Source organism: Varanus komodoensis, unplaced genomic scaffold, assembly GCF_004798865.1.
Source record: "Varanus komodoensis strain SLA01 unplaced genomic scaffold, ASM479886v1 scaffold15, whole genome shotgun sequence".
In the NCBI taxonomy this organism is placed as follows: Eukaryota; Metazoa; Chordata; class Lepidosauria; order Squamata; family Varanidae; genus Varanus; species Varanus komodoensis.
This window is the reverse complement of record NW_025335440.1, coordinates 16,814,440-16,836,605: the sequence shown is the minus strand read 5'-3', so window position 1 is coordinate 16,836,605 and position 22,166 is coordinate 16,814,440. Positions and strand designations below refer to the sequence as shown.

Genomic DNA, 22,166 nt, shown 5'->3' with positions numbered 1-22,166 from the left:
CTTCCAGCTATTGGATGCCTGCCTGCAGGATGATGGGAGTTGTAGTCCTGTCATCTGGACCTGTTTTAAATACAATAAGCAGAAAGGCTAGTAAAACAACTTGCATCTGGTCAACAAGACAACCCTGTTATTCAGGTACACCCAGATGTTTCCCCATGTTAGAAGACCAACATGTTCTTGTGGTCTTATTCACACTTGACTGAAAGTAGTAAAATTCGTCCTATGAGCTAGGGCACGGCTGTGCCAAGAGGCCCGCCCCCTAGCGCTTCATCACAACACGCCTTTGCCCAAAGTCATCCGTGCATTTAGGGTTCTCGTGTGGAATCCCGTGTGTGCCGTTACATTCACTCTGTTTGCCGGGACCCTTTGGGCACAGGTATGCTGTGGCACAAGGCCAAGGTTCGCTGACGCAGCCCCACGAGTTCTCTTGCTTGCAACAACATCTGAATTGGGCTTGTGGATTACCATAATGTCTGTTTTAAATTAAGCACAGTCCATATATGGTTCAAGTTTATCTCGTTTATTGAATCAGGTTGCACATCTCGTCCAAAGGTGAATGCAAGGGTCAGTTTACAACACAAAGATTACCTGGGCGGCTAGCCTAGCAGCTGAAGTGTTTGTTTATTAATAGTCACCGATTTCCACACATTCTCCTTGACATCCATGTCTAGTCTCGCCTTGACAACTTTCCAGTAATGGTGGTTTCACAACTGCTCCAAGCAATTCATCATTCCATGGTGTCATCAGCGGAACAACTTACTGGTGTGTCATTGATATTCTGTGGAGAGCGAACCAGTTCACCATCTCATTTTAGCGGACTTCTCCCTCCAACAATTGCAAGTACAGTAGGTCACCTATCAACTGATGAGTCATGCTTGCTTCCTTCACCTTCTGGCCTTACTCTTCCTCACAGAATTGCCGGAATAAACCCTCGTCACAGTACCCCAGATTCAAAGCCAGGCCTTCACTCTGGATTTAGTAGATTATACTAGAAAAATTGCTTTAAGCAGAGGTCCCAAAGTGGGGGAAGGGGCTCTCGGGGGGAGGTCTACTGAACACATTTTGAATTTGAGAATGTTTTGGGCACTCTCATAAAATGGTTGTAAGTGGTCCCTTGCCCATTCCTAAAATGACTGCTCTGGTGGCCATCGCTGATGAAAACAGTTCTTCCCCAGAAGACAAATTATGAGACTGGAATAAAACCATCTTGCTCAATAAATGAACTTCAAGGACAAGATGGGGGTAGAATCTGAGCTCTGAAAAACAGTCTTTCGACATAAATGGTAGAAAAGAGCAGCACTTCCAGTTGAAAAGTTAATTGTGGGGACAAACTTATGCATGGGTAAAAGGACTATATAAAAGGGTTGGGATGAACCCTGGTCCTGCAAAGTGAGCTGGGCCAAGGGGAGGCCCACAAACTCGCATGGGCTCCCAGCTGGGCAACCAGCAACCTTCCCATCAGGTGCAGCTACCCAGAGAGCACCTGCACGAAGTGGAAGAGGAGCACTGTGCGTGGTCGCCCCAGGTGCCATTCCAGGCACCCCACCTTCTTCCCCAGGGTGTGCAGCGCACGGCAGTCATGCCAAGCACGGTGCTGCTGGCCGAACATGTGGGGCTCCATCCCTGGGGAACACTTCGCAAACTCAGCCTGAGGGCCTCTGCAAACAGACTGGAGTCCAGGAAGGGGGCTCCGGGAATTGGACAGGTTCCCACCCCGAGCAGATTCTTCACGCATCCCTGGACCACAACTCCCAGTACTCCCTGGCCAGCAGAGGATTATGCCTCGAGAGACAAAGATCAAGAGGAAGACAGAGACCACGGACCACTGGTACCCATCCATAAAGCATCTCTGTATGACTTTCTTGCCATCTTGGAAGCTTAATTCCCATTAGTTTTACAATGAGAAAGAGAGAGAACACACCAAGCTCCACTATAAATCATTAGCACTGTGTCTGAGACCATGGAACAAAACATTTTATTTTAGTTTATTAAGTTTTTATATGCCACCCCAATACTAAAAGGCTCTGGACGGCTTACAAAAGACAAAGCAACCATATACAACCACAACACACAGCATTCAATTAATGATGATTAAAAACAAGGATAAAGCCAATTAACTGTTAAAAAATAGGGAAAATAAAAAGGTCTTCACCTGATTCTGCAAAGAATAAAGTGACGGCACCAGGCAAACCTCCCTGGGGAGCATGTGCCACAGTTGGGGCACCACCACTGAAAAGGCCCTTCTCCGAGTAGCTCCCTTTCTAATTCCCTTCAAAGAGGGCTCCTGGAGAAGGACCTCTACCTCAGATCTCAAGGGGTAGGCAGGCACATAGGCAAGGCGGCGCTCCTTCAGGTATCCAGGAGCCAAGCCATTTAGGGCCTCATCGGTCATTACCAGCACCTTAAATTGGGCCCGGACTTCAATTGGCAGCCAGGGTAGACGATATAGGACCAGCGTGATATGACTTTGGGCAGTTTTCCAGATTGCTCATGTATCAGGCCTCCTCGTTGCCCTGCATTCTACAAATTCAAATTGCCTTCCTTACAGAAATAAGAGCTTCAAGCTAAACCAAGCTGGCTTTTTGAGATCTTGCCCCCACCCACTGTCCAAAGGCACCCCCCGAGAGCTTTCCTGAAATAGATTTTGGCCCAAAGGCTAAAAGGGGTTTGACAACTCTGCTTTAAATAACGAGATGAGGAGCCGAGGTCAGGCCACCGTCTAGCTCTCTTGTGCTTCCCAGACTTCTTTCTAGTACTTACATCCCATACTAAGCCCTGGCCAGGAAGCAAGCTGAGATCCAGTCAGCAAATACTCAACAATGCTAGAAACTTAATTACACAAAGAATACGATTCTTTACACAAGTACGCAATGTCTCGCAAGTCACGTGTGCACAACGCCACTTGCACAGCTGCCATCCAAACAGTGGGTGTGCCAGCCAGCTTTACCATCCCGCTCCCCACCGGACACCCACCCAAAAGCTCAGCACAAAGTGGAATTTGGGCGGAAAGCCCAGCTAAGGGTCCAGCAAGCCCAGCTAAGGAAATGCAACAGATCCCCAACCCCAAACCAGATTCCTCACACATTGCTAAAACAGACACCCCCCTGCAAGGATTCCAGCCAAACTTTAGTACAATGACATTTATCAAACATTAAAATGATTAGCAAAGTTGTGGTTTGGACATTGGCCTCAGGGTCATGATTTTTAAAACAGAACTGCAAGAGTGGGTGTTTGTATTTTTCTGGAGAGCAATCCCTGCCCTTAACCCTGCTTTTTATTTATTTGGTCTGAAACCTGAGTCTTGTGTTAAGCGACCCCCTTTCCAAAGAAACAGACATCACAAACCTTGGCGTATACTCTTGTGTTTTTAAACGCATGTCTGCACCTAAGCAGGTACATGTCTTGGAACACTGAGGAAAGCTGCACTTTTGACTACAGTAGGACAATTACATAAAGCAGAACAGTGTCCTCTTTTCTTGCAGAAATACCAGTACATAGTACAGTATGATGTAAGTGCGTGTTTTTCTACTTATGAATCAGCGAACTCATTGTTTTCTGGAAATAATGAAATATAAGTATGCAGCTGTCAAAAGAATCAAGGATCACCAAAAACTTCAGAAATTTTCATGGTCATTATATACATGTAATGTCCTTAAGGGTAAATGGGAGACATAAACTTGGAAACTTGTTCTGATTCGTAGCTGTATGAATGGTCCCACTCACTCCAGAACGACGGTTTCTTAGCATCGGCAAGGAACTAGAATATGCAGTAACCTCCCTACTTCCTAATATATAAGTTTTACTACTTCGTGTAACAAGTAGCAAAGCATCAGTATTATGCAATTGCACAGATTTGCCAGAAACATATACCAGTATACTTCAGACTGAAAGTGTGCAACAGCTTTCTGTACTGTAAGTGAACAGAGTTAGGAAGCAAAGATTACATCTCTATGACACAATGGAAGAAAATGCACCATTTTTCCATTGCACATACTTCTGTTTCAGGCAGTTGATGAGGGAGTGGACTGCAATTGTTGATACGGTGAAGTTCATTAGGTGCCAGTAAAGTTCAATACACTCCAGTTAAAGCATTAGATTCAGATTTACTTTGGATCCACCACACTGAAAAAGGTCAGCTTACCTGGCCCATCTTCCTGCAGAAACACTTCCAAGCCCCTCAACATGGAGGAGAGAGACAAGAGACCCTGTTCCATGGGAAGAGATAACTGGCTATGGGGACCTTCCACAAATGCATGAAAATTCACTACTATTGTGGAAGGCGAATTCTGGATATTTGTTCCAACCAATGGATATTTGTTCATCAAAAAGTTAATTGCTGTTTAAAAAAAAATCCTTCCTAGCAAGTTGCCTATAAAATTATATGAGCTATTGAGAAGCCAAATCTAACCATACAATAGATTCCACAGTTGACTTTATTTGTAAAGACTGTACATGTTTGTTCTAATCAATACCTTTCTTGCCTTGTAATTTCAAACAACACTTCCTGCTTTGCCAAAAGAACCATTGGTCAGGTTGCTTCTCTGCATGCTTCCCTCCTTTGCAGTCAATTCAAAAAATGGCTTCATTTTTCTCTCATCAAGATTTCAGGGCACATCAGATTTCAGTTCAGGATTTAGACAGACAAAAACGCACAGTACAATCCTTCTGGGTCAGAGGCAGAGGACTGCATGTTTGGAACCTCCTCCAAAACTCCCCACCTGGAGAAATCAAGCATGTTAGGAAAAAGAATGCCAGTCTAGGGTTCTTCCTGACATGTTAGTTGTCCAGGTGAGGGATACCTGCATTCTCGGAGTGGTACAACCTCGGGTTTGTGGCACATGATAGCCGAGTGTCTGGTCTGGACCTCTGGTTCACAGTTGTCTTACTTCAATAGCCGCTTCAACACATCAGATGGTGGCTAAACAAACTTTTCCTCTGTTCCATGGGTGTTTCGCAAGTGCTACTGCTGCTATTCAGGTATACAGAAAAGCACACGTTTAAGAAATTCTACTCTTCTCTTAAACACAATTAAAGTGGCTGTATAGAAGCCAGTATTTATCCAAGCAACACATTATGATTCTAATGGCAGCTAAATGTTAAAAGCAATCAGTAGCTCCCCCCTTTCTCCCCTCACCCTCCGAAACATCACTGAGAACTTATTTCAAGATGAGACTTGAAGAGAACTTCCAGACCATTGAGATCAAACAGATTCTAAAGATAGGAGGGGAAAAATGATAACAGGCAACTGGCAGCAAAGGTGATTTCACTGTGCATTTCCAGCAGTTGTACAAAGCCTACAGCTATGAGGTTTGCCAAAGAATCTCATCTGCTGCGTAACATCAGAAGCACCCCTCTCTTCTACGGAAATGCGAAAAGCTAGCGCATGCCATTAATATGTGACCTCAGGCACATTGAGGCTGTAATCATCCCGTATGCACTGGGCATGCAGCTAGTCCCAGTGAAAAGCAATGCCTGCCCTGGCAAATAATTCTGCTTTGGACAAAACTGTTAAAAATCACTTTCCCAGGCTCTTTTGTAAAGGCAGGGGAACTTGCCCACCTTCTATGAAAAAATGTCCTTATGTGCTTCCGATGAAGTAATGAAATTGGATAACAGTGGGAAATCTTAGACTCCGAGTCCACTGTTGGGATTCAGTGCACATGTAGTTGGCGGAGTGCTGCTTAAGTGCATCATCTGTTCACTTTTTTATTGTTACTTTAAAAGGTTGTCGTTTTCTAGTGCTCCCCACTTCTCTGAATTGCAGTGGCTTGCAATTGACCTTGACTCTGGTTTTCGTGCTAGTTGGGGGACCTCACCTTGGATGTTGTCACACACTTTTACCTATGTTCCATTAGATAAGTGTTTAGGAAACCATCCCATGAGGAGCCATAGGATGGCCCCAGTTCTCAGCCCTGGGGTCAAAGACACTGTTTGGACCTCAGAGCTGGAAATGCAAGCGTTGATCTCTCTCCCCTCCACCACTGGCCCGGGGGGAAAAAATGTACCATCTCTGATGTCCACAGAGTCATCTTGGAGAGGGGCAAAATAGGGCATTTGAGGATGGAGAAGGGAAAAGACTGAAGATTCCACAATGAGAACTATCCTGATGTCTCTTCAGCTTCCTTCCCTCCTCTGAGACCCCCAAGGTAGAAGGGAAAACCAAAGAGCAAATTGGAGGACTAGGAAGCAGGACTGACTTTTCTGCTCCACCGACCCATAAAGCTTGGTTTAGGGGTTTACAGGCATCCCAGAAAATGTTAAATGGAGTGCTGAGTAACAATTAAGATGTATAAATCCATCCTGTTTTTTCCACTTCTTGTCAGATCTTTCATTCCGTCTGTTCATTGCTAGATACAGGGTTTCTGTAGAACTGTATTCCCTTTTCCACCAATTCACATACAAATTTACACTGATGTTCAAATACGCTATCTCTATTAGTATATGTTGGCTAATTCAAAGTATTATTAGTATTTCTATACTGAAACTCTCTAGGTAGTTTACAACAATCCAAATACAGACAAATCCTCATCAGACAGGAAATGAACTATGAAAAGTGAGCCAATCTCCCCCAAATCTGTATTTATATACCTTAGTTTACAGGGAATGCATTTTTAAAATTTATGTTTCTTTTTCATGTTCTTATATGAAGTCTGTACACAACTCAGCAGAGAGAAAAAAGTTAATCCTCAACAGCACAAGATCCAAATGACATGAGAATAGCTGACCCACTCCAGAATTCATGAAGATTCAGAGAAATCTGCATTTACCTGGATCCGTTGCAGATTCCTACAACATTCCTGGCAGCAGCAGGAATGATTCAATAATGGGAAATAAACACAAGTCTTACTGCTTATCCTACCTAAAGCAGGGCCCATGTAGAGGAAAGCATCCATCATCTGCCCTGGGCCTAGCTATCCCACCAAGTCTTATGGAATGGTTTTGTTGCCAGCTGTACAGTTTACACCTTTCTCACGCATTTCTCGTTTGTGTTATTGAGCAGAGTAGCAATCACATCATCCAGCCGAGGTCTGTTAAATGTGCTGACATGCATGACCAAGCACTGGACAACCTGGAAGAGGGAGTAATTTTTACCATACCCATGATATGTAAACGCCTTTTCAGCAGAAAGTTGTAGCTGCTGCAGAAAGCAGAGAGATATTTCCATAACCAAATCTGCTCACATAACACCAGTGTTTTTTATTTTGCCTTTAAAGAGCCCTGGGAGAGCAATGCTGCCACTGCAAATACAAGCAGCTTCCTCTGAGAGTGCCCATACAATGTACTTTGAGCACAACCGGAGATGGTGGTCATGATCTTTGATGGAGTCCCAATGCAGACCCCACCCCCCGGGGGTCCCAAGGAAAACTACGTTCCCTTAATTCCTCTTTCAGAACCACCCAACATTTGGTGGTACAGTGGTTTTGTGCAGTTGCTTCCCATCCCAAAAAGCAGAAAAACCGTTTTTTCCCCCAGCCGCTACTGAAACAGCCTGAGCACGTTTCCAAAATTTAGATCTCAGGCTAAAATGTTTCTGCAGTTACCTACAAGTGTTTCAGGCCTCATGGCTGACTTCATCTTGCAGGAATTTTTCCTATATCCCCCACACCATAGTGGTACTCAGACCCTTTTTCTACTACCAATACTGCATTTCAGCATGGAATTGGGAAACATTCTAATCACTGGGGAGCAAGAAATTAATCCTGAAGCAGAAGCACATTTACCAATACCTGCCAAAGAGTGAATTCTGCTCTCATGAGTTTCTCACATCTTGCAATTCCAGCTCACCTTTTCTCAGGACCTGAAGGTGATTCTCCCCACACTCACTGTATCCTCACAACCCTCAAAGACAGGTGGGGCTGAGAAGAGACTGACCCAAGTTGCATCCATACTTGATTATGCTGACTGTTGACCTAGCCTGAAGTGCCTGATCCTTCCTAATCTTCAAAGCTAAGCAGAATCAGATCTGGCTGGGAGACTTGGATTCACTCTTCCATTCAATGCAGGACTCAGCTGCCCTCTAGGCCTCTTCCAACTGTATGATTCTATGAATTCTATGATCTCATAGATTCTATGAGCTTGCAGTGACCATTAAGTCCTACCGACTTCAATGGGTTCAGTAAAATTATGACTGAGTCTGGTTCTCCCCAGGTCTAGTGCAATACTCTTCCAATATGCCATACTGTCCTCCTTCCTTCTGCTGCATCACTATTATAAAAACCTGACTATGGAATGTGAAGTAGTTTCTGTGGTGCAGCCTAAAAAGCCACACTGCATTTTGTAATGCAGAATCTGTTGTCCCAGTGACTCAATCCAGGTTTTATCCAGCACTAATTTTTGCTAAGGAACTTGAACTGGATTCATAACAAGCTAGAAGATGAGGCAAACACGGAAGAGAAAAACGGCACTGGACAATTCAAATATTTTTGGACTGTGACCCAGTGACCCTAACAGAAAATTATTCTAGGTAGCTGCTTTATGAGCTAATATGCTTGTACCTTTTTCCAGGATGTTCTCCAAAGTTGTGACAAGAACTTATTTTAAATCCAGTGGGCAAGGCAGGCTAGGGAGCCATTAGTGGTTAAGTTTAAGTAGGCAGAGAAGGATGCTTTAAGTATTTAATGCAGCCCCTGACTTGGTGTCCTCCAGAGGTTTTGAACTCCAACTCCCACCATCCCTACTCTTAAGTCATGGTTAACTGGGGTTGTTGGGTCCTAAACTCCAGAAGGGGCAAGGCTGGGGGGGAACTGATTCCATAGGCCTTTTCTTTGTATGTGCGCACATAGGTTATTTTCCATGCTCCAGAATAGGGATCAATACATTCCAACCACAAATAGCTCAATAAATAAAAACGTGCATGCCCAGCATACTTGGTTGACTGCTGGGGTTAAAAACACACTCAGCATGTGAACCGCCACCAGCAACAGCAAAACACAAAAAACGATTCCAGTCACAAGAGCAGATAAAGCGAGGGGGAGGGGGAGGGGAAGAGAGGAGGGGGCAGGGAAAACCAGGAATGCTAGGCAGCTGAGGATCCTTCAGCAGAATCCTGTTACTGAAGCTGCAATACAAAACGTATCGACTCGGGAAGACCTCGCCAACCCCCTCCCAGCGTGGGAGCTCCGTGAGATCGACCCGAGTAAACACACACAGGATCCAGACCCCTTTCTCCAGCACGGAAAAGCAACCACGGCGCTTCGAGAGCAAAACACCAAACAAGCACAGAAGGGGCAAGGTATACGAAGAAAACGAAAGAGCTCAGTGTTACGGCCCGTGCACGGAAAAATGCACAAGAGAAGGCGCACGTCAGGAACAGCTCCACGTGTAATGAGCATCCCCACACACATACACACGTTGCTTGTTATTGAAAAAGGAAGATCCTTGCAACGCGAAAGGACGGCTTAACACGCCAGTTCTCTTCCCCGATCCGCCTTGCACGGCTCAGCAGCGCTCTCAAAGCCCACCTAGTGCACTGCAACTTCTCATCCTCTTTCCCCTCCTCCTCCCCTTCCTAGAACCGACAAACAACAAGCAACCACTTCCCCCCTTTCGCTCTGAGTCGCTTCTCTAAAACAGGCTTCCAGCATTATATACCCTTCTAAAAATAGCCTGCCCTGCTGACGGCCAATCAGGGCCGGACGAATTTCGAATCGGACCAATCGGAACGGGCGTCACGGAGAGGTTTGGTCACGCCAGGAGGAGCCGAGATGCGTCGCGCGCCACCATTGGGCGGCTCTGACATCATTGGAACGCGGTGTAACGAGTTTGTTGTTAGAGATTGGGCAGCTTTCGGGGCCGGCGTAATGGGATCACGAGGTGGCGGAGGGAGGGGGAGGGGAGAGAAGGGGGGAGAAGGAGTAAAAGGGGGAGGAGCGAGTGAGCCTGGGAGCAGAAGGGAGGGGGGCAAAAAGAGGAGGGAGTAGAAGGAGGAGGGAGTAGAAAGAGGAGGAGGTTTGGCCAAGGAGAGCTTTGAATAGGGAAGTTTTGCAGGGGGTTACATTCGCAGTCATCTCAGTGTTTGCAAATATTGAGTAGGCTTCTGAGCAGGTATCTTCTCGAGAGAGCCCAGGAGTGGAAAACAGAACCAGCAGCCTTGGAGAGGCTTTGCAAATAATCATAATAAACCATCTATTGCTGTGCAATTAAACTTTGCATGAAACTTTGCTTTTTTAAATAGTATTATTAAAAAGAAATCTATCTTCATCTAAAATACTGAACAGGAGTTTAATATATAGCTAGAGACAGGGTGCTTTTCTTAAAAAAAATTTTCTTCGTCTTTTTTTAAATGTTTTTTTGGTGGTCGTCCTTTTTCTCTGGAGGAGGAGGAGGAGGAAGTGGGACTTTGTAAATAGCTGGTCGTATTTCTGTCACCATCACCTGCCAGCGCGATTACTGTCGACAGCAGCAACAGCTAAAGACATTGCTTTTGTTATTGTTGTTATTATTTTTCTAAAGACATTGCAATCGGACATTGACTTCGTGGAAGGTTTCTTGTTGCAACTTTTCCACCCTTCCAAACAAACAAGACATGGATGTGCTCCCGATGTGTAGCATTTTTCAGGAACTCCAAATTGTCCACGACACTGGTTACTTTTCTGCTTTGCCATCTCTGGAGGAATATTGGCAACAGGTAATCGAGGCGGGGGTTCTGCTTGGCAACGTTGCTTTTAAAGCGGTATGATTGGGAGCAACATGATTTGGGTCAGAGTTTTGCCTTGTAGGTTTCCTTTAGAAGCCTGTGATTGAATTTCATTTTATTTGGGCTCGTTGAAAAGGAAAAAAGAACTGGTTTTATTTTGAGCAGGTGTTTTTGGCTGTTCTGAAATCCGTACGGTTATTTTAATTTCTCTCTAGAATGCATGATGGGTTTGCCAGTCGCCAGTGCACTGCTGTTCTGAATGGCTCTGTCAGATCTCAGCGTACAGTGGTTTTTCTCAGCCCTTACCCTCCACTCGTTTGTGTGTGTGTGTGTGTGTGTGCGCGCAACCCATCCATCTCTTTCTCTGTCTCAGATGAAAACAACACCCGCTAGAGTGAAATGTTGCCATCTCAAATAAATAAATATCATATTATAATCTTCCACTCCAGCGTTTCGCATTTGCTCGATCCAGTTCCTGGCAGCATTCCAGGTTACAACTGGCTCTTGTCATCTGAACTGTTTTTTCGTTTGCAGACTGTTTCTCCTGTCCCCCCCCCCCAAAAGTCAATCCTCGCTTACACTGCTAATTTTCAAGACAGTGCCACGATGGCTAGCGCTCTGTTTGCTGCTTTACTAGTTTCATGAAGTATTTTTCTCCCCCCACCCCTAGCCATCGTGTCACTGATTTGACAATGATTCTGTTTTGTCTTCTCGCATAATTGCTTTGAGGCGTTCAGCTGGAGGAAAGACTGAGCCCTCTTGCTTGCCTTTAATGGACATGGATCCCCCCCCCCGCAAGGAATTGGATGGCTTGGAGATAAGATTTGCTTTTGCATCGCGTCTTGTTTGTTTGGTTTGTTTTTGAAGGGGGAGGCGAAGAGGTCTATTGACTTGCCTCCTTCCTGCAATGTTTGCTCTGTTACCCAACTTCATGCCCAGATCAAATTAAGTGTGGCTTGTATTTGTAAAGTTGGAATCCATCAAGAAGGCCGAAATCCAAAGTGTTACAGCCTTTTTACGTGCTTGTAATTGCCTTGCCATTCTGTTCTCCGCTCCCCCCGCACTGTACTCCCAACCTCCTTTTCTTTCCAAGGCAGCGCAGATAGTACGTGATTGAAATCGATCTAAGTAGTTTCCTCCAGGCATCTTGGGATTTTTGCTGAGAGACAGATCTGAGTCCCGGTAGCCTTTGGAAGCATTTTAAAAAGCCACTGAGCGTCAGGCTGGCCCCCAGAGCTGATTTGCATAATAGGGGAATTTTAAATCGGCGTGGTTATGAAAGTTTAACCTGCTCTTTCTATAAATTTCCTTCCTATTTCCTTATAAGAGCAATGCATTTTATTCCTTGTTAAGAAGCAGGCTGTACGTGTGTGAGTGTGTTCAGTATGCTGCAAATCAGTTGCCTAATTATAGGGAAACGTATAAATATTGATTAGGTAGCGTTATTTTTCCACTTCTCCTCTGCTCTCCCTGGCCTTCTCCCCCCCCCCCACCCGAAGGAAAAATCTACAACCCAATCCTATGGTGTTCACTGGGGCTTACTCTTAAATAAGTGTGCGTAAGCGAGGAATGTATTATGACAGTCTCTTTAAGCTGACATTTCAGAGGGGAGAAATGTGTGGCATTTTCTTTTGGGGTCATCTTTCTTCGCACTGCTGTGGAGGCAAGGATCTTGTTTAAAAATTATTTGCCTAATGCTTTGCAGGGAAAGGATTTTCCCAAATACACAAAAACCCTACATTGTAGCCCTGCTAATCCACTGATCATTGAGACACTGCCTCCACTCCAAGTAATGCTTGCATGGCTTTCTTGTGTTGCCTCCAAAGCTCTGCCTGGTGTTGTGGGGGATCTTTGTGTCACTCCGAGGCTTGTTTGTGCCATTTTTGGAGGAGTAAGGCTATATCTTTTTAATTGCATGTCCCCTTGCATGTAGATATGAACCATGTACTTCTTGGCAGGGTGTCAGGATTTTAAAAGGAAGTCTCCTTTGGCATGGAGTGAAAGAAATAGGGAGATGAGTCATGCTGTTGTGCTCTTGGCCAGTAGATAAAGTTCTCCTTCATTGTGGGTCTCCCAGCAGAACCTCCGAAGTTGCACTTTTCCTGACACTTATGCCCTGCCTTCCCCAATGCCATGTTATAATTCTGAATATTTTCTGAATATAATTACTGAAATTCCTTGGGGCAGTACAACCTCGTGTTATGCAAAGCACATGCCAGTACACTTGGAGATGACATTGTTTGCATGTTTCCCTTGGCCCAAGTGCTCATGTTCATGAAATGGACTGGCTGGTGAATGGTCCCTGAGTTTGGATCATTGACGACACATGCCACTTGAGTTTAGAGCAAGCAGTAGTCATAGTTAGCTTGGTGGAAGGCCAGTTTGGTAATCCTCAGCAGAAACCCCTTTTGAAGCCCTGGGTAACAAAACACAGTAAAGCACAAAGAGTTGTAAGTTTGGAGAAGGTCCAGTTGAAAAGAGTGTGCCTTCAGAGCTAACACATTGAACATCTCCTTTCTAGGAGATGACCATTTAGTTAAAACGCTAAGAGTCATGGCCGGAGAATGTAGGTAGTTTGAACTCTTGGGTTTGAATTCTTGCCCAGTTCTTGGGAATTGCGGTGTTTACAGTAACAGTCATCAGGGCGAGGGTTGAGTAGACTTTAACTCTGAAGGAGCCTAGCAACCAGAAATAAACACCCTGCCTTTGCGGGTATCTGACCGGGTTGTATTTGCTGAGACTGTGTTTATCACTACAAGTTTGTACATTTTTTAAACATCTGTTTGTTTGTTTTCTAGACTTGCCTTGAGCTGGAACGGTACCTTCAGAGTGAACCTTGCTACGTGTCTGCCTCCGAGATAAAATTTGACAGTCAAGAGGATCTGTGGACCAAAATTATTCTGGCCCGCGAGAAGAAGGAAGAATCTGAGCAGAAGACTGCATGTCTTCCGAAGGAGGACAGCGCAAGTAGCCAGAGCTTAGAGACTAACAGTTTGAATTCTGATATTAGTAGTGAATCATCAGATAGCTCCGAGGAACTTTCACCTACGACTAAGTTTACCTCTGATCCCATAAGTGATGTCTTAGGCTTGGCCAACACGGGAAACTTGAGTTCATCTGTCACTTCTACTCCACCTTCTTCTCCTGAGTTGGGCAAGGAGCCAGCGTCTCAACCATGGAATTGTGTGCCTGGTGAATTGCATTCACCAGGCAAAATTCGTACTGGTACTGGTGGAAAGACTGTGGAAAAAGGTACCTCGGTCAATGGTGATGCCTCTCCAGATGGAAGGAGGCGAGTCCACAGTTGTCAGTTCAATGGGTGCAGAAAGGTTTACACCAAAAGTTCACACCTGAAAGCACATCAGCGTACCCATACAGGTGAGTACCCCAGCAATCTGCTGAAATCAAACAGCGTTTCTTTCTGTGGGCACTCTCAGTGTTACTCTTGGAAAAGTAGGATATAACCACGGCGTTAAAATACGCTTGTTCACATGCAGGTTCTAGAGTCTGCCTCATTCTACCAGCCTGCTAAGGCATGCAGGCTGATCGGAAGGCACCTAAGTAGGCCTCGGTCTAGTTAGTACTGGGCTACAAGACTGCCTGAAATTTGTATCGTGGAAGCATCATGATTTCCATCATAGGATGTGAATGAAATAAGGAAACTCCCTTTCTTCCCTGTGGCCTTTCAGGGTTAATCAGCTTTCTTCTGCTAGGATTCTGGGACTTGGATTCTAATATGTGACAGGCTGCTGTGGTTTCCAATCCATCCAGCCTGTCGCTGGATAGAAAATCTCATGAACTGAAGCAGCCTTTAGGCATTTTCTCTATGACAGGAGAGGGCCAGCAGAAGCCTTCATAGGCCAAAACACCTCAGCTCCCATCACCCCTCACTGTTGACTGTGCTGGCGGTGGCCCGAACATTCTAGCCACAGGTTGGCCCACCTCTCATCTATGGATTCAGCAGAGCTGGTGTCCTGTCTTCCAGAGATGACTAGCAGCACAACTACTTCTGCTTGCTGACACCTATTAGGAAAACACTTGTTGCTAGTAGTGTCAGTGTTACACAATTTCTGGAGTAAGAGCTTGAGGCCATCAAATGATGCAATACTAGCTGAGGTTTCCCAGAATACGAAGCATCACTTCCTCTTTTTTCCATAAGCTCATTGCAAACTTCTCTGTTCAAAACTTAGAAGGGGCTATTTCTTGCACATGACTGGTTCTTGTTTTTTAATTATCCTACGCTTGAGAAATTGCACAATTGTTCAGTCTTTCCAAAGAGAGGAGAGATCCTTGAAGCAAAAACTGGATAGCTGATCTGAAACTTGACAACAGAAAGGAAACTGAGAAATGCATCAGAAATGGGGAATTTAATCTTGACTCTGAAGGGCAGATTCCTCATTTATTCAAAGCTGGATCTGAAATAGCAGAAGTGTGACTGGCTGGCTGGAGTGTTGTATCAGGAAATTAGCTATGTATGCATAAGCAGAAGTACAAGAATCTTCCGAGTGGTGCTTTCATTATTGTGAAGATGACAATGAACTTTACAAAGCTCTTACACTTTTGTGGTTTCAGTCTGTTAAGAATACAGAATTTTACTGGTATGAAACTTGGATTTCCAAACAAAACAAAAGCTGGGTTCCCTAGTTCCACATAAAGGATACAAGGTGGAGGAGCACTCCAGAGTTTGTATTAATTTTTATAGTGGTAGTAGCTGGCTTGGTTGGTTAGTTGGTTGCAGGAATATTCTGTAGTACCTTATGACTGGTTAGATTGTATGCATTGGCCCTTTGCACTGTGCAGAGCTAGCTTCTGCATCTTGATGATCAGCAAACAGTTGCCCCTCAAAGATGTTCTTTCTACCATTCAAAGAGAGAAGGCATAAGAAAATCTCTCAACTATGCTTTCCCAACCTCAGCACTTGGGCAAACTGGGGAAGGAATGGATAATATGTTTTCACATGCCCTTTCTTCTGTGGAAATGAAACTTAAATACAAAATAAAAACCTAATCTGTTTTGGTAGTTTCCAGGAAAAGAGGAAGCACAATTTTCCATAGCTAAGCCATAACATCTTACCCAGAATTTTTGGCTAGATTTTATTTTCCCCTGAATTGGTGGCTTGTTTCTTAAGGAACTAATACTATGACCAATACACATCTGAAAGTGGTGTTAGTCTCTATTGTCTGCTAAGTTCTGTCTCTCGTATACTTGACAGTAGCTTTTTCTTTTACTGTTTAAAATGTTTATCTAGAGAAGTATCTCTTAGATATTCTCAGATATTCTCTGAGAATATCTAAGATATTCAGATATTCTCAGTTCAAGTACACATTCAGTCAAACCCGCTATATCCTTACAGAGAGAGAGGAGTAGAAAAAAGCCTGGAGAAATCATAAGGCATCAATTGTAGTTTATTATCTTTCATGTACAGTACTTAGGAGTAAATCTGGCTTAATATCATTTATTCCCATCAAATGGGATTGAATAGGCTGGAAACCAAATACTTTGTTTTGACCAATTTGCAGGTTAGGCTGTTCATTGCCTTCCAAAGTGATTGCATACAATTTTCCACCCTTTTGTATTACATTAATTTAATAACTCCATAAAAGCCACCAGGCCATAAGAATGTTTGCTACTTGCGTTCCTATACCTGCACATCCTGTACACCCAAAGACATGTCTATCATGTTGGGTGGTCTTGAAGAAATAAACTTTGGTAAACTTTCATAGCCTGGTCACCTGCAGGCAGCTCTTATTCACTCACAATGATCAACTTAGTGATCTTACAAGTCTGTATTCTAGACACTAGAATGTTCCTAGCACACAGAGTGCTCCAGAAGGCTTATGTTACTGGCATCTTTCAGATGGACTTAACGTTTTGCTGTCGCAGCAAAGCTGTCAGCTCAGAAACATCTAAATTCTCCATCGGCATTCTCAGAAATACTTGGCATGCTCTTATGAATGGAAGCAAGCAGCCTGGTTTCCTACGCAAAAACAAAAAAGAAATCAATCGATAGTCATCTTTAGTTGGAGGGAGATGAGGAAGTTTAATAATCCGGGACTTTTCGCCCTTTTTTCAGGAGAAAAGCCTTACAGATGCTCATGGGAAGGATGTCAGTGGCGTTTTGCAAGGAGTGATGAGTTAACCAGACACTTCAGAAAGCACACAGGAGCCAAGCCTTTTAAATGTAATCACTGTGACAGGTAGGTGAATGGAAGCTCCATTTTTATCGTGTATACTGTGTTTCTCCCAGACCTTCCGTGGGAAGGAAGGAAGGAGAGTCAAACTACACATCACATGAGTTATATGACTTCCCACTTGAGAATTGTTCTGTGTGGCCCTGATATGGCTCAGAATTGGCATGCACTGGGGGAAGCCAATCCCTAAATCCTGTCCTTCCCAATTGTGCAGGAATTTAGGGAAGCACAAAGCTCAGGTGGAAATGTTTAACACTCCTTTCTTCACACATGCTGGCCCTGGTCTTAATCAGGGCTGTCTGTACTTACTCTTCAGTAAGAATGCAAGGGAGGGAGAGTGTAGCTACATGTTACCCAATTGATGCAACATTAGTCTGCTCCCAAGTTAAACCTTTTACCGATAAAGATCCTAGGCAAACTGTTTCAACACACTTATCTGTCCTGTGGCATCTGAGCTTTTTGAAAAGGAAGCATCCAGCTATGTTGATCAGTGCTAAGTTAGCTTTATCTTCTGGTTACAAAAAATAAAACTGCTTTGATCTGGTGAATAATTCCTACATCTGCTTATGAGAAGGCAATTCATGCAGTTCAAAATACACTTTCTGAATCTATAAGAGCTTGACAGCCAACAGAAATACTCCTAGAGTGGGTTGAAATTTGTCACTTATGTATTTAATTAGTTTTTTCATAGACCAGCTTCCTTACACTGAGGCACTGCAGCTGAGTTACAACAGGGCATCTTGATCTTAGGTCTCCCAAATCACATTTTGTGCTCCTTTCAGATAGACAAGACGGTTGACAAGACGGTTGACCAAATTGCCAGAATATTACAGAATCTTTCAGTGACTGAATTAATGCCTTGAAGGAAATGTTAGGTTAGCTCTCCATTGTGTGTTTTAAAATGCAGGGAATGCTCAACAACATAAGGCAGGGGTGGTGAAGATGTTGAACTACAACTCCCATCAGCTCTAATTAGGAGAAATATGGCACTCCAACAACTGGAGTAAAGCATTGGACTGGATGACCTCTTCCAAGTGCCTTTTCTGTTTCTCTCCTTGGCTCACCACCTTTGGTGAATTCTTCAGATCAGCTACTGTCATCTTAGAGTTTTTCTGTTAAGTGATCTTTGTTGCACCCCTTCTCCAATCAGTTAGAAGTTAGATGAATACTCAACAGCCTTCTGTCATGGAGAGTGATTGATAATGCCTCCTTTGGGGTGTTGGATTCTTTTCAGCCTGATCTACCTCACAGAGCTGTTGTTGATACCAGTGCGCCATTTGGAGCTCTGTCAGAGTAAGGGCAGGATATAAACATAGCTGCAGCCAATCGGTGACCAGATCCCAGGTGCCACGATTTTGCTCGGCTCAGATGCAACATTGCCATCTGCCCACGTGGTGGAGCGATCGGGCTGCTGCTTTCCTCGCTCATTGCCTAGTCAACAGTACCTCACTGCCTTCAAAGGTCAACCTCAGTGGACTGTTATGGGAGCTACTTCCACATATTGCTTGTAAATTTAACCAGTTGTGTAGTTACAGATTTTCCTTGGCAATTGTTGTGAGGCGTCTGCTGTTCCCATTTTACAGAAAGGGGACAGAGGCCAGATAACCTACAGTGCCAAGAGGCCTTGTGCTCTGGTGCCCCACATCAGATGAAGTCCTTCCGCATGCCCCCTCGCAGCCCTGAGCCATGACGTTTCCCCTCGTTCCACTTGTGAGTCCCACTGCCTCCATCAAAATGACCTTAACGCGCTCCCTCCTTCGTTGGCAGGTGCTTCTCCAGGTCTGACCACCTGGCCCTTCACATGAAGAGGCATCTCTGAATGGGTGAAGAGATGGAATCCTGTGGGCTAAGAGGCTTCAGGGTCAACCGACCTTGAAAGAAGGGATGCGTATTCCAGCCAAAGCATGCCATTTTGCACCCTAACCCAGTTGCCTCCAGGGCCTCTCTTCCGTGGAAGGTCTCCAGAGGGCTACACAAGTCATGTAAGAAAACGGCATCGCGACCGCACGGTGTGGGTCTCATCCGCTGGCACCCACCCTTCTGAGTGGCTTCTACGCCTTCTGCCGTGAGCACGTGCACTGAGAATGTTAATGATTGGACGACTGTATGTTACTGAGGATCTACTGGGCGACTGTATGCTGAGGCATATTTTTTTCAATGTTTTGTTTCGTTCCTTGTGGTTGTTTTATAACCGTAAGAGAGAAAAGGTCGGCTGAATGGGGGATCTTTTGTTTTTGGGTGTATGCAAGGAGTATAATGCAAGACGGAATGAGCACCAGTCATTTCCAAGGGGCAGGAGCAACGGAGGTGTCTGCACTTTTTTTTAAAGAATGAGGGGGACAGGAAGGGAGGGAAAGAAAGTCAGACACCAGAAATGGAGGGAGGGGCCCCTAACCTGTGTGAGAGGAGCTTTCGGTGTCTGGTCCAGCTATTAAATGTGCAATGTGTCAAGTAGTTTCTTTTACTTGCTACAATGCTCATTTGTAATCCATTGTATAAGCTGTGTATTTACAATATAACACAACCTATAATGTTTTCATTATAATACAAAGGTTATTGCATGGTTCTGGGGAACTATATGCTTTTCCATTCTTTAATCAGGACTGCAGGTTTTTATTTTCTCTCTCAATTCCAGTTAAAAGCTGCTACAATGCAATTGGTTTAGTGTTACATAACATACAGAACCTGGATATATATTTTTCGTCCTGTTGCGTGGATAAAACCACTGTAGGTTAGAAATGGGTTTTTTTAAAGGAAAAAGAAAAGAATTCTCATGCAGCTATTTTCCCCCTTTTTATTTATGCCTTGAGGTTTCATTTCTGGTTTTTTAGCTGTTAATGCACTGTTGACCTTAATAATGGTGCCTTATGCAAAGTGACCGCCTCTTGTAGGGGTTTTATACAGGGGTATGGGTGAAGTACGCTTCATTAAGGCTCTCTTGTCACCTGACAGTTGTACTGTATCAAATGTATATCATGAAGAGAAGAGGAGACATAAACTGCTGAACAGGATTTCAAAGTACAGAAACATTCGGGTCATGGACAACTTTAAAAATCCCACGGCATAATCTGATCAGTTCTGCCAACTTGAGAATCCCTGGGTTTTTGTTTTTGATATCTGACCGTGCACAATCTATTACCTTATCCTACTCCCACCCCATTGCCAAATAAAACCGCATTTTCTAAAGTATGTTTCTCTCATGCATATTTAAAAGTGCAGGAGCAAAAGAAAGAAAGAGGTTTGCTTAAAAGGCACAAGTTCCACATCTTTCTCCAGGTTAAACAAAAATGAAAAAAATGCAAGACTTTTTTTTTTGATAAAACAAAAACAAAAGCAAAAAAAAAAAATTACCAAGTGGGCAGAAAATGTCTATTGTATGTATATTTGCGTGTACAGTGTCTGTAGCTCCATGTGTATGTGTGTGCGTGCGCGTGTGTTTGTACGTGTGCGTGTGTATATCTATAAATATATAAATATATAGATAATATATTAAAGATAAAGGGTTAAATTGAGTTCTTTGCTAGAAAATATCACAGCCCATCAGGAGTTCTCTGTTTTTCCTGTGTTTCATATTAATGAAAATCCAGTTGGGGCTTCTGGATTTAACAAGAGAGAGCTGTTGCATTTCGGTTTGGTTCTGGGGAACGTTTTGCATGTTCCAAAATTCCCAGGTGCTCATTTGAGCACAGTAGCCCTTCCTCATGTGATGCATTGGAGACAGGGCCTTGTTCCATGGCCTCTTGTTCCAGGGATACTTTCCTCCCACATATTTTTTTCCCCTTTTGCAATTGATAATTCCAACTCCTATGCCTACTTCTGTTCCTCGCAGATGTTCAGGTGGCTTTCATATACTGCAAAGGAGATTTGAAATGGAACAATACTTTAAAGCCAGACTTGCCAACTTAAAAGAACCTTAGTCATCTGGAACTGCTACATTCACAGCCATTTAAAGATGGGCATTCTTCCCCCCCCCCCCCCACAATAGCCCTTCAGCTCCTGTCCTCTCAGTCTGTCTAGATAGCTAGAGACCACTTAGCTCACTCCTGACGGTCTTTGCCACCTTTGGGTTCAAGGTGCAAAACAAATTTATGAGAGATTAAAAATAATTCTTTACTGGTGCAATGAGGGGTGCTTTTTTACCCTCCTTCAAACACTGCCTCCTCCTCCTCTGACAGTAATATATTTACATGCAAACCACATCTGTAGCCCATTTCTTGCTATTTTAGGTAGCTTTTCCTGGAAATGGTGAAGATGAATAGTTCTCTAAAACACGCTACACACCAATTTATCTGATTCTAAGGAACACATAGGCCTACACATCTTGAATTGCATTATATGTTTATATGCTTGGAAGTGCTTTTTTAAAAGTAGCATCTACAAAAAATACAATCTACAAGCGATGGAGCTCTAATGTAATGCCTTGTTCTTTTCACTGTTGGGGAAATTTCTTGTGGCTGCAACAAGAGATGCCACTTCATATGTGGAAAATTCTCCCGTCTGTAGTACAAGTTCATTTCTGTGCATGTGCAGAATGGAATCCTCACACATGCATCCAAGGCGACTTTGGAGATTTTTTCTTTGTTTGGGGGTTTTGTGTTGGAGGGGAACCTTTGAGTCTTATTTGCAATGCCTTCTGCTTAGCCATAATAATTCTTACTAATAATAAAAAAAGGAAAACAGCTTTCCTAAAAAAAAAAAAAAAAGAAAAGAAAAAGAAAACCAACAAAATCCCTTGTATTAGCTTTTCTCAGTTATGAAATATCATTCATTTTGGAAGGGGGCTGTCTGCCATGCATAAATAAATGCTTGTCAGTTTTGTGGTTAAACAAGTACATTTTGTTCAGGTGATAAATGAGCCTCAATCAAGCTGAAAGGAAAAAAATTGCTTGAAATTTCAGAAGAAAATTTCTATTCGTAAAAATTTCTTTTTCTGTTTGTTTGTTTTTTGAAAGCACCCTGTTCTCTAAAGAATCTCTTTGTAAGATTTTTGTAAAAAAATTTGTTTTACAAGATTTTATTTGAAATTGTTTTTTGCAAGATTGTTATATTTCTGTATGAATGTATTTTTTATTGGAATAACATAAAAAAATTCTTATCAGCATCTTTGGTCAGTCTTGTTCTTCCTTTAGTGGAATCAAACTCTTACAGTGTTTTGTGTTATCTGGGTCTGGTTGCCAGAACACTTAGCCTGATTCACAGTATTAAACTTTCTCAGTTCTGGGCAAAGACAAAGGTTCTTGAAAGTATTGTAAGTCAGCTCAGGAAACAATTCATTAAGCTTTCACCAGATGAGGTACAAGATAAGCAAACGCACTTGCTTCTCTTCTAACAACTAGTCA

The 22,166-nt window shown here is 43.5% G+C and overlaps 1 protein-coding gene and 1 long non-coding RNA gene across 4 annotated transcripts; one reads left to right on the top strand and one right to left on the bottom strand.

Moving 5' to 3' along the window:
• Positions 1-373: 373 nt before the first annotated feature.
• Positions 374-9,508, bottom strand: LOC123020945. Of its 3 annotated transcripts, none has more exons than XR_006414228.1 (3): positions 8,496-9,508; positions 4,473-4,969; positions 374-778 (listed from the first exon to the last, which is right to left on the bottom strand). It is a non-coding gene; the product is annotated as an uncharacterized LOC123020945 (long non-coding RNA). The 3 variants fall into 3 exon arrangements; XR_006414227.1 differs by lacking the exon at positions 374-778 and having other exon boundaries at positions 4,416-4,718; positions 4,800-4,969; XR_006414226.1 differs by lacking the exon at positions 374-778 and having other exon boundaries at positions 4,416-4,969.
• A 425-nt stretch (positions 9,509-9,933) lies between these two features.
• Positions 9,934-21,928, top strand: KLF6 (Kruppel like factor 6). The gene is made up of 4 exons (XM_044425043.1): positions 9,934-10,627; positions 13,435-14,014; positions 16,710-16,833; positions 18,595-21,928. The coding sequence occupies exons 1-4, from the start codon at positions 10,526-10,528 to the stop codon at positions 18,644-18,646; spliced, it is 858 nt and encodes a 285-aa protein (XP_044280978.1). The 5' UTR covers positions 9,934-10,525; the 3' UTR covers positions 18,647-21,928.
• The last annotated feature ends 238 nt before the right edge of the window (positions 21,929-22,166 follow it).